Below are 10,931 nucleotides of genomic sequence, written 5' to 3'. Positions count from 1 at the left end.
CTGAGACGGAGACAGAGAGAGAGAAAGGGAAGTCCCAGTCTGGAGTGAGGGAGTAAAGAAAGAATCGGAGGGGGGCGGGGGTCGAGGTCAGATAGCAGAATAGACTTCCTAACACCCAGACACAGAGCGACTGACACAAACACCCACCACCACACCACCACCACCTTCAGCTGCCTGGCTTCCGGGGGAGGGACGACTGTCTTATGGCTTTCCATGACGTGGGTGCTCTGCTAGGGCTAGGGTTGTGGGTAGAGCGACATTTCCTGCCCAGGGGGCAGGGGGAGAGGAGAGTTGCTGAGTGTGCACATGATTTGAGAGCACAGACACACACCCGGCTCCTGGGCTCCTTCTCAGGCTGCCCCATGGAGCTCCCCCTGGCCCAGATAAGCCCCCAAGGTAAGTGTGATGTTTAAGAATGTGGGTGGGAGGGGACAAGGAGACCCCTGGGCCAGAACCCTACCGCAAGCCAGAGCTGGCAGGGGGCCCACCACCCCTTCTCCTTCTCTGGGACTGCAGGTCCCCTCAGACCTGAGAACAAAGGTGACAGGGTCTGCTGTGTGCTTCTTAGGGAGGAGGGAGGAGGGATGGGGGAAGCCCGGGGACCCTAGGCCAGAAAGAGGGGCTGCACTAAAGAGATCTGCCTGGCCCGGCCAGCATGGCTCAGTGGTTGAGCATCGACCTATGAACCAGGAGGTCACAGTTCAATTCCCAGTCAGGGCACATGCCCAGGTTGCTGGCTCGATCCCTGGAGGGGACCTTCACGAGACAGCCAATCGATGATTCTCTCTCACCTTTGATGTTTCTCCCTCTCTCTCCCTCTCTCTTCCTCTCTAAAATCAATAAAAAAAAGATATTTTTTAAAATAAAGAGATCTGCCTCAGCTCCCTGATTGTGGGACTGACTTCCAGGCCACCAGACGACCAGCTGACATCCACCTTCTTTCCTGGTGCCCAGTTGCCCCCAACAAGCCCCTCTGCTGCCTCAGCCCCTCTTCACCCCATTGGCTCCATACTCCTCTTCCCTGATAAACTCCCCCGTCTTCCCCCACTGTCCTACCTGCATTTCTCCTGCTGTCGTGACTGCCCCTGTCCTCCAGGTCCCTGGTCAGAGGCACCTCTCAGCCTGGGGGAGGGTGGGCAGCAGAGAGATGCAGTCCCTCACTGAGAACCCCACTGTCCTCTTTGTGCTCACAGGAAGTCACAACACCCCCCCTCCAACCTTCACCACCTTCCAGCCCTTGGACTTCACTCGAAAAAGCTGCCAGGGCTTGCTTAAGGAGACCAGACTCCAGGCCCTGCAGGCTGGAGAGGCCCCGTTCAGCCCCAGAGCCCCAGATGTCCACGCTGCGGTGAGTGGGAACCTGGGGTGCAGCTCCTTCATCTGCTCCAAGCCTCCCCTGGGTGAGGACACACAGACGGACAAACGCCAATGGGAGAAAGCAGGAGCGGTCTGGGGCTGCCTACAGGGCAAGGGCACTGAGGAAAAGGAGGTGGGAAGTCCCTCCTTCGTATGCTGAACTGCTCCTCGGTCCCTGGGAAGCTCAGCTGAGTCCCCAGGCGACCAAGGTACAGTGAGGGTATCGAGTCCTGGAAGCAGGCGTCGGCACCTTCACCCGCGGCTCTTACTCGCCTGGCACATCCCCATCTCAGTCCCTCTAGCCTGCCCAGTGGTTAGAAGGTCCTCCCTGCCAACCCACGCAGTCCCTCCTCCTCTAGGGTGAGCTCTCCCCCATTCTGGCCTCTGGGGTGACCTCCGGCATCACTGTCTTCATCCTTCAGGCCAGGACATGACTTTCTGCCCGTCTGGAAGACTTCACCCCCATTTAGGCACAATTTAACAGCTTACTGCTACTGGCTTCAAGGCCAAAAGGGAAGTAGAAAGAAGTATCCCTGAAACCAGACAGCGGGGGAGCTGAAGACGGGATTTAAGTTACACTTTGGGAAGGACTTTCTGGGCAATTAGACTTAAAATAGGCAACTGGGATGGGGCTGGGAGCTTCCTCCCATGCCCAGGAGGGTCTGGGGTAAGAATGAGAAGGTGGCCGCTGGCCTGGAGTCAGGAGAGGGCCCACGAATCATGGCGACTTTCCCTCCTTGAACCCTAACCAGGCCTCTCCCCAGGCCCTGGAGGCTGCCTCCAGTCAAGAGGACACTGGGAAGGCTGAGGAGGTGCCTAAGGAAGGAGGCCAGTCCCTGCAGGCCGAGACCCGGGCTTGGTTCCAGAAGACCCAGGCCCGTGGGCTCCTGCAGCACGGGGCAGCCCCTCCTTGGTTCCACGGCTTCATCACTCGGAGGTGAGTCACCGGGAGGAAACAGGCCCAGAGAGGGGCAGGGGCAAGGCCTGGTCCGCAGCCAGTCGGGCGTAGATTGGGCTACAAGTCCAGGCCATGACTCCTGGAGGCTCCCAGGCCACTCCCCAAGGCATCTCTCCTGGAGGAGATGGTTGAAGAGGCTCCAGTCCACCCCCTCTGTGCCTCAGTCTCCCCTCTCTACCACAGACTCAATTGTCCTCCTGTATCTAAGCCCTCTAATCCTCATGGTTTCCACCTGCCTCTCGGGCTCTCTCCCGCCATCTTTACCTCCGGCTCACCCAGCCCTCTCCTCTTTCTTGCCTCCCTTGCAGTTCCTACCGCCTCCTCCATTCCTACTTCACTTCTGTCAGCTTGACTTTTGGCATCTAGAAGTCTATCACCATCCCTGTTGGTGTGGCCGCAACACCCCCCCCCCCCCCAGAGCCGCCACCTCACTCCCCGCTCCCCCCCGCCCCCCACGCCCCGCCAGCCCACAACCAGCCCACAACCAGCCCACAACCAGCTGCCCTTCCAGGATGGGGCCGGAGGATGCAGGGCTGGGAGTCGTCCTGGGTGGGACCTCTGGTCCCGTCCACGCCCAGGCCCTGCGGCGGAGAAGCAGTGCCCACATCCTCTCTCTCCCACCCCCACCCTCTCCAGCCTCTTCAGTTCACCTGGTTTGGGGTGGGGTCCCCCGTGAGAGCCCGGGAAACAGGGGTCAAGGCTGGAAGGGTCCGAGCCCCGTTCGCTCTTCTCCTCCGTCACCAGAGAGGCCGAACGGCTGCTGGAGACCCAGCCGCAGGGATGCTACCTGGTGCGGTTCAGCGAAAGCGCCGTGACCTTCGTGCTGACCTACAGGTGAGGGCGGGGCCGCGACCAGGAAGCCGGCTTCGGGGGGCTGACCGGGGCTGGGTGAGCCCCTCCGGCAGCTCCTCCCCATCCCACTGCCGAGAGGGGGACACCGTGGCGCGGGGCGGGGAGGGTTGGGGGTGTTGGGGCGCAGGCCTGATCCCCATTGGGCCCCCCAGGAGCCGCACTTGCTGCCGCCACTTCCTGCTGGCCCAGCTCCGGGACGGCCGCCACGTGGTGCTGGGCGAGGACAGCGCCCACGCGCGGCTGCAGGATCTGCTGCGCCACTACTCGGGGTCCCCGCTCAGCCCCTACGGGGAGACGCTCAGCCAGCCCCTCGCCCGCCAGGTACCTGACCACCACCCTCCCCCGGACCCCCCCTTCCGCCCTGACCCTCACCCTCACCTGACCAGCGCCCCTTCTCACAGAGCCCGGGACACCGGGCACTTTCTCCTGCGGGAGGACTGCCCAGCCCCGCTCCTACCCACCTCTCCGTGGAGAAGGTGCCTGCTGGGCGGGAATCCTTGAGAGACCAGCCCAGCCAGAGACAGGGCCTTCTGAGAGCCCCCAGTCAGGCACCTGGGGCATTTGTGGGTTTTATTTTGTTTTGTTGTTGTTTTAATTTATTAATTTGAGAGAGAGAGAAATACCGATTTGTTGTGCCACCCATTCATGCAGCCACTGGCTGATTCGTGTATGTGCCCTGACCAGGGATCAACCCGAAACCCTGGTGCCTCAGATGATGCTCCATCCAACTGAGCCACCCGGTCAGGCAGGCCATTTGTTTTGCGTTTTTGTTTTGTTTTTAATTAAAAGATATTTATTGCCTGGCTGGTATAGCTCAGTAGTTGAGCATCGACTCAGGAACCAAAATGTCAGGGCACATGCCCAGGTTGCAGGCTTGATCCCTAGTAGGGGGCATGCAGGAGGCAGACAATTGATAATGTTTCTCTCTCATCAGTGTTTCTATCTCTCCATCCCTCTCCCTTCTTCTTTTTCTAAAAATCAATGAAAACATATTTGAGGGGGGAAAAGGTATTTACTGAATACCCAGCATGTCCCAGGTGCTGCAGGCTCTGGAAATAGAACCATGGACAGACAGACGGGTTCCAAACCCACAAAGCTTACTAACCAGCAGCAAAGAGACAAATAATGGGTAACAAGTGTGAGGGTGTGATGAGAGAGGAGAGCTGTGTCCGGAATTACCTCCCTGAGGAAGTTCAGGCAGTTCTGAGGGACCACTCTGTGCCAGGCATTGGTCTGGGAAAGTAACAGTAAACAAAACTGACCAAATATCTCTGCCTTCATGGAGCTTGCATTCTAGTGAGAGGAGACAGACAACGAACACAAGCTGTAAGCATGCTCTAACAAGAATCCGCTGTGAGCCCTTTGTGGTTTTTGTTGCTGTTGATCCTCACCTGAGGACATTTTTTTTCAATAGTTTTTAGAGAGTGAAAGGGAGGAGAGACAGAAACATCGTTGTGAGAGAGACACATTGATTAGTTGCCTCCCACATGCAGCAGGGGATCGAGCCTGCAACCGAGATATGTGCCCTTGACTGGAATCGAACCCAGGACCCTTCAGTCTGTGGGCCAATGCTCTGTCCACTGACCCAAACCAGCTGAGCACTGTGAGCCCTTTGTCTTGAGGCTTCTTATCTTTCGTTGGCCCAGTGGAATCCTAGGGGAGGTCTTAGGAGAAGGTCTCAGTAGAATGTTCATTAGCTTTTCAGGTGTGTCCTTCAATATATTGATTCATCAGAATGTGCAGATAGAGGGGTCGGGGGTTAGTTTTACTTTTAACGAACATTATTGAAGAGGGACCAGACCGAGGCTGGTCTGCCCCAGGACAGTCTGGAGTGTGTAAACCATTTGCTCCTAAGTGTCCCTGGTTAGGGAAGATAAAACCTTCTGCTTCATTAGCTGGCTGTGAATTGCTCAAAGTGTTTGGCCTTGTTTAATTATTTTGCCTCCGTTTCCCTTATTCCACTTATCAAGGAATTTCCCCAGCTTCTTCCTATCCTGCCACAAGAGGAGGAAGCTATGGAGGGGCAAGTCTGGGGGCAGTGGAGATCAGGAGGTCAGTTTTGACATGTACAGTTTGAAATGGCCATTCGATGTCCACGTGGAGATGGCAAGTAGGCAGTTGGAATACACGGGTCTGGAGTCTGGGAGAGAGGTCTGGAGTGGAGATAAATATTTAGTCATCAGCATGTAGCTGGGTTGATTCTAAAGCCTTCAGGAGGGGTGAAATCTCACCCAGGAGTGAGTGTAGATGGAAAAGAAAGGACTACCACGTCTTCAGCATTTAGAGTTTGCAGAAATGAGGCAGAACCTGCAAAGAACATTGAGAAGGAGCAGAGAGAGAGGAGAAAATCAGGAGTGTGATGGTCTGGAAGCCAAGCAAAAAAAAGCAAGTCAGGGAAGAGCAAGTGCCTAGGGGTCCAGAACTGACCATTGAATTTAGCCAAGAACTCACTGGAGACCTGGGCAAGAATGGTTTCTTGGAGCTTGATTGGAATCAGCTCAAAAAAAGTGGGGTCGCTCTGGCTGGTGTGCTCAGTTGATTGGGTGTCATTTCATGCTCTGCAAGGTTGCTGGTTTAATTCCTGGTCAGGGCACATGACTGGGTTTTGGGCTCGATCCCCTGTAGGGGTGTGCAGGAGGCAGCCAATCGATGTTTTGCTCTCACATTGATGTTTCTCTCTCTCTCTAAATATCAATAAAAATCTTTTGTTAAAAATGGGAACTATGCCTTATAGGCAGCTCTTGTAGACTTTTGTGAGGAATAGGGGAGACCTGAAGATCCGGAGCAGTGAGAACGGGGTGTAGGGAAGTCTGGAGGTGAGGGGCACCAGCTGGAACTGACAGAGCTGAAGGCAGGACTGCTGGAGACCAGCCTCTATGAGGGCGTCTCAAAGGGCCTTGTCACTCAAGCTCTTTGGAGTTTGGACTTTATCACGGAGCAAGGGGCAGCCACCGAAGGATTGCTAGGAGAGTTTCTGCAGGCTCATGCACGTAGAGTGGAGAGTGGGCTGAAAGGGCAAGATAACACAGGGGAAGATTTAAGAGGCCTGGACTGTGTGTGGTGGCTGTGGGCAGGGAGAGAAGTGTGCAGATGTAAAAATATTTAGGCAGTGGAAGGAGCAGGGCTGTGTTCCATCAGATGTGGGCAGGGAGGGGTCAAGGTTGACTCCTAAGATACTGCTATGGCAGGGGGGGAAGGGAGGTGTTACTTTTTTATTCATAAAGGGAATGCTGAGAGAGGAGGAGGAGGGGGCAGGGAATAAGAATTCCGATTTGGATCCATGAAGCCTGCAGCGCCTGTACACCTCCAGATGGAACGTACACTTGGCGGATTGCAGGAGCACAAGGAAAGCCTACGGCCTGAGCCACCCGGGGGCTTCCATGACCCCAGGGCTAAATGCCTAACTAAAAGCACACCTATTGAGGGAGGGAAGCGTCCCACTGTAGGGCTCGTCCCTTCTGAGGCGGTCTGTCAGCCCTAAAACATCTGGCTGATCTCTCCATAAAGTATTCCTCTGGCACCTGCAGAAATAAATGTAGGCACAGCAATCTTGGAGATCTATCATGCCAAAAAAATGTTAGGCTAAAGACTTCTCCAGGCTTGTTGCGTGTTTACAACCACAGGCACAAACGAAGACCAGCCTGGCCCTGTGCTGCAGGTGAAATTAAGTTTAATGCTAGAGATTGCCGTGACCAGAGCTACCTCCCCGCCCCCTGGTCTCCTTGCCATCCTTGTGCCCTCTTCCTCACCCAGGGAACCCAGGACAGGCCGAATTTCTGTGCCCCTCGCCCCATCCTCCACCTGGACTGGTTTATTTTGTCCTCCTGGATCACCTGCCCGTCCCACCTACTGTCCCTGCTCAACCAAGTCCCTCAAGCCTCCTTTCCCTGCAGACTCCTGAGCCAGCAGGACTTTCCCTAAGGACTGAAGAAGCAGACGCTGGAAGCAAAAGCCAGGACCCACACTCCCAGTATAGCCCAGTCCTCAAAAAGGAGAAGCCCAGAGCCCTCACGCAGAAAGAGGGGGGCAGCGAGCCAAAGGAGGTATTGGGCTGGAGGAACTGGGAGGAGGCGGGGCAGAGGGAGGTGAGGACCCAGGAGACAAAAAGGAGGCATGGCCAGTGAGGAGTGGGGCCACTGGGAGGAGGGGTGTCTGCAGAGGGCACGACCCTACCTGGTTGCTCTGACCCACTCTCCTCCCTGGTGTCACTCTCTCCTAGCCCTCCCAGCCACCTAGACCCAAACCTCCCGTCCCCGCCAAACCTCTGCTGTCCTCCGAAGCCTACACCAGCCCAGCGCCAAGACTCTGCCGGACCCTGCCCTGCAAGCCCTCCAACCCCATCTACCACGAGCCGGATGAACCCATAGCCTTCTATGCTATGGGCCGGGGCAGCCCTGGGGAAGCCCCCAGCAACATTTATGCCGAGGTGGAGGTGGAGATGGAGGTGCCGTCAGGGGGTGAGGGCCCATCGTGCATCCTCTGGCACCCGGTCCTCCGGAAGTGCCGGTCCAGGCCTCTCCCAAGAAGACAGGTAAATGGGGGAGCAGAGAAAAGCTAGATCACAGGAAGGACTTCCTGAAAGCTGGTTTGGGAAGGGTTCAGATTGGATGCCTGGGTCAGGGTGAAGGTCAGCGGTCTGAGGTGAGATGGGGAGGACAGAGTCCAGGCTGCCAGCACTCCTTTTGCAGGCCCAGCAATTGCTCCCGCTCCTCTTCCTAGAGTCACTGGGACCCTCTGCCAAGTCCCCACCCCCTCCCACCTCTCAGCAGTTCATCCCTTCCTAATTCACAGAGGCCCCAGCAAGCCCCGAAGGCCTTCCACACAGAGCCTGTGTGTTGGTTGGTGTCCATCTCACCCAGCCTGTCTTCTTAAACCCACCCAAGACTGACCCCAGCCTGTGCCCCACCCATCCTCTCCTTCCCAGTCTGAACTTGGGCTCCCTCCCCCAGCCTTTATCAACCGCCCATCCTGAAGAAGAGACTTGTGCCGTCTCAGATGAACACACGCCCTCCACCCCACCCCCAGTGCACACTCCCCTCTCCCTTTTCCATCCCTCCACCTCCCCAGTCTTCTCACTGGTCAGTTCAAGTCAGTATGTCATGGGCTGCTCCCACCCTCTCCCGCTGCCCCCACCACCTCAGGCCCTTTCCCACTCTCTCTCCCTGCTGGTGCCCCAGGCTCCCCCCAGCCCTCGTATCTGTTCACACTCACCCACACCCCTGCCACCTGCTGCCATCCTGGAGCTGATGTCACCAGTCCCTGTCTCTATCCAAACTTCTCTTCAGGCTTCTGCTCAACTCCCCAGTGTCCCATGGCCTCTCGAACTCAGCACAGCCAGCACTGCCCCAGCCTTTTCCCCGATTGCTCCCTCCCAGGTGCCCTATCAGGATCAATAACCTTCCAGCCACCCAACCACCCAAGTCAGAATCCTAGGGCTCCTTCTACATCTTCCCTTTTCACCCCCATCCCCTATAAGTCACTGGTTTCTGCTGGGTCTGCTCCCAAATATATTTTTCCTTTCCCCAGTTACAAGCCCCATTTCTCTCGTCAGGACTTTTCCAAGAGCTTCTTAGCTGGTCTCTAACCACCAGTCTTGCCACTTCTGAGCCACTGTACCCCAAGGAAGCCAGAAGGGTCTTTCTAAAACGGCTTCCTGGCCCATGCGGCCCTCCATACTCAGAGGGAGGGTGCCCCCTCCTCAGCTTTATCTCCCTCCCTCCCAGAACTGGTCATGTTTCTCCAAGTAGACAAGTGGTTTCAAGCCTCCTGGGGTTGGCACACGCCAGCCCCTCTGCCCGCACCAACTTCGGGCACCCTCCTGTGGCGTGGGAGCATCCTACTCATCCTACAAGACCAGCTTGCCCTTCTCCTCTGGAAGGACTTCCCTGACCTGACCACAGAGGGTCCACTGTGTTTTATACACACCTGCCACGCCACTGAGCAGCCGGACACTGGCTTCCCCTTGCCCGGCAGAGTGAGTTCCCTGAGGGCAGGGCTGGGACTTACTCACCTCTGTTTCCAGAGCACCCAGCACAGTGCCTGGCAGAACAGGTGCTCAGGACATGTTTGTTGAATGAATGAGAGGGACTTAGCCCTCCTCTGTGCAGGCCAGTGTCTGTTGAGACCAGATGTCTTGGCCTGTGAGGCTGCAGTTAGGCCTAAAAGGCAGAGGGTCAAGGGTGTGCCCTAAGACTGTCCTTCCCTCTCCAGAATCCAGGTGGCCAGCAACTACATTCCGAGAACTCTGTGGCTGGACAAGGCCCTCCCCTGCCCCGCCAGCCCCTGCCTCTCTGGGGACACAGCCTCCCTCACAACCTAGACAGGAGTTCCAGGACAGAGGAAAGACGCAGCCCTCCCTAGGGCCTCCTCAGGAGCCAGTGTCTGAGCGGAGGGAGGCTAACCTGGAACAGCAGGTCCAGAGAACTTCACACACACCCAGGTGCCCTCCTAAGGAAATGTGGATGGAACAAGGTGATCGATCCAAGCGGGAAAGGACCTCAGCTGTCACCTATTGCAAAGACGGCAAAAATGTGTCACCTTGTATCCCAACTCCAATCCATTGGTCCTTGCTGCCTAAGGCTCTAAGGCGCTGCCTTGGAAAGGATGTTAAGGTCATATCTGAACTCAGCAGAAAAGAGCGCCGTGATTGATTAGTGATGTCTGCTATGGGTGAGGGAAGGAAGAGGAGCAGCATTTTTTTTTTTTTTGCCCTTATTGATCAAGTCCAACTCCCTTGCTGTGCAGATAAGGAAACAAAGCCAGTGGGATGACTTGGCTGAGGTCAAGGACTAGGACCCAGGCCTCCTAAGCCCCTCGTTTAGTGCTATGTTCCTGACCCCCCTCCACTGTCTTCACAGGAAATGTCAGACATTTCCTAAGATAGGAAGTCTGTGGCTTTCCTGGGTTCCACCGCACTGGGTCCTGGGTGCTGGTTCCCTTCCTCCAGATCCCAGCGTAGCCCTGTTATCCTGACAGGTCTGGGCCTCCCACAAAGAAGCCCGGAGGTCAGAGGAGCAAATGTGGAACCCACTTCCTTTTAGGGACACACTCACCGGCTCCCTCCCAGAGTCCTCAGTGTTTGGTGCTCCTCTGAGGATGTGGGCGAGGAGGGCCTGCTGCCTCCCACTGCCCAGGCCTCTCCGCACCGAGTCTGATTTCCTTGGTCCTCTGAGCCTTTGGGTCTGGGCCCTGCTCCAATGCTGCTGCTGTCTGGGGGTTGGTTTGGCGAGAACAGATGTTAGAACTTGTTTGTTGATTCTTGTCTGGCTAATAAATCATCACCAACCACCTCCCCCTACAGCGATGCAGGTACTCCGGGCTCCTTCTGTCTCTGACTCTCTCATGTTGTGGAAGGCAGAGGGGTCGGGGGCTGAGAGACACCTGCGCAAGGGTCACAGATCTGTTGGCAGGAGACACGAGACAAGGGACACAGACCTTTCTCTGCAAAGTATTCCTTCCCTAACTGGGTTGGGCTGGGCAGGCAGCCAGGGCCAGAGGGTGGCTCTATCTCCTGTGGATGCCAGGAGAGAAAGAGGGGCAAGCACAAGACTGGGAAGGGAGAGTGTACTGCCAGCCTGTGTGTGAGCCCTTAGGCTTAGAGGACGAGCGGCCCCAAGACTCTTTTGTGTCTTCCAAGCAAGGCCAAGACCAAGGCCATCGGCTTCTGCCTCAGTTGGAACCCAGTTCTCTTCTCTTTTGTGAAGCATCCTCTGCCCAGACCCACTTCAGGGCAGCCTCGGGCAGAACCCGTATTCTGGGCTTCAAC

General features: G+C 56.4%; 1 protein-coding gene across 1 annotated transcript; it reads left to right on the top strand.

Annotated features, from left to right (window-relative positions):
* Positions 1-362: 362 nt before the first annotated feature.
* SH2D2A (SH2 domain containing 2A) lies at positions 363-10,476 on the top strand (the record flags this gene model as incomplete). Its single annotated transcript, XM_081113277.1, has 8 exons — positions 363-396; positions 1,194-1,348; positions 2,109-2,293; positions 3,059-3,148; positions 3,319-3,487; positions 7,060-7,209; positions 7,386-7,697; positions 9,377-10,476. The coding sequence occupies 8 exons, from the start codon at positions 363-365 to the stop codon at positions 9,524-9,526; spliced, it is 1,245 nt and encodes a 414-aa protein (XP_080969403.1). The 3' UTR covers positions 9,527-10,476.
* Between the last annotated feature and the right edge of the window lie 455 nt (positions 10,477-10,931).

This window comes from Myotis nattereri (genome assembly GCF_964212035.1).
Source record: "Myotis nattereri genome assembly, chromosome: 18".
Taxonomy (NCBI): Eukaryota; Metazoa; Chordata; class Mammalia; order Chiroptera; family Vespertilionidae; genus Myotis; species Myotis nattereri.
Note: the sequence above shows the minus strand (reverse complement) of the source record. Positions and strands in the feature narration are given on the sequence as shown.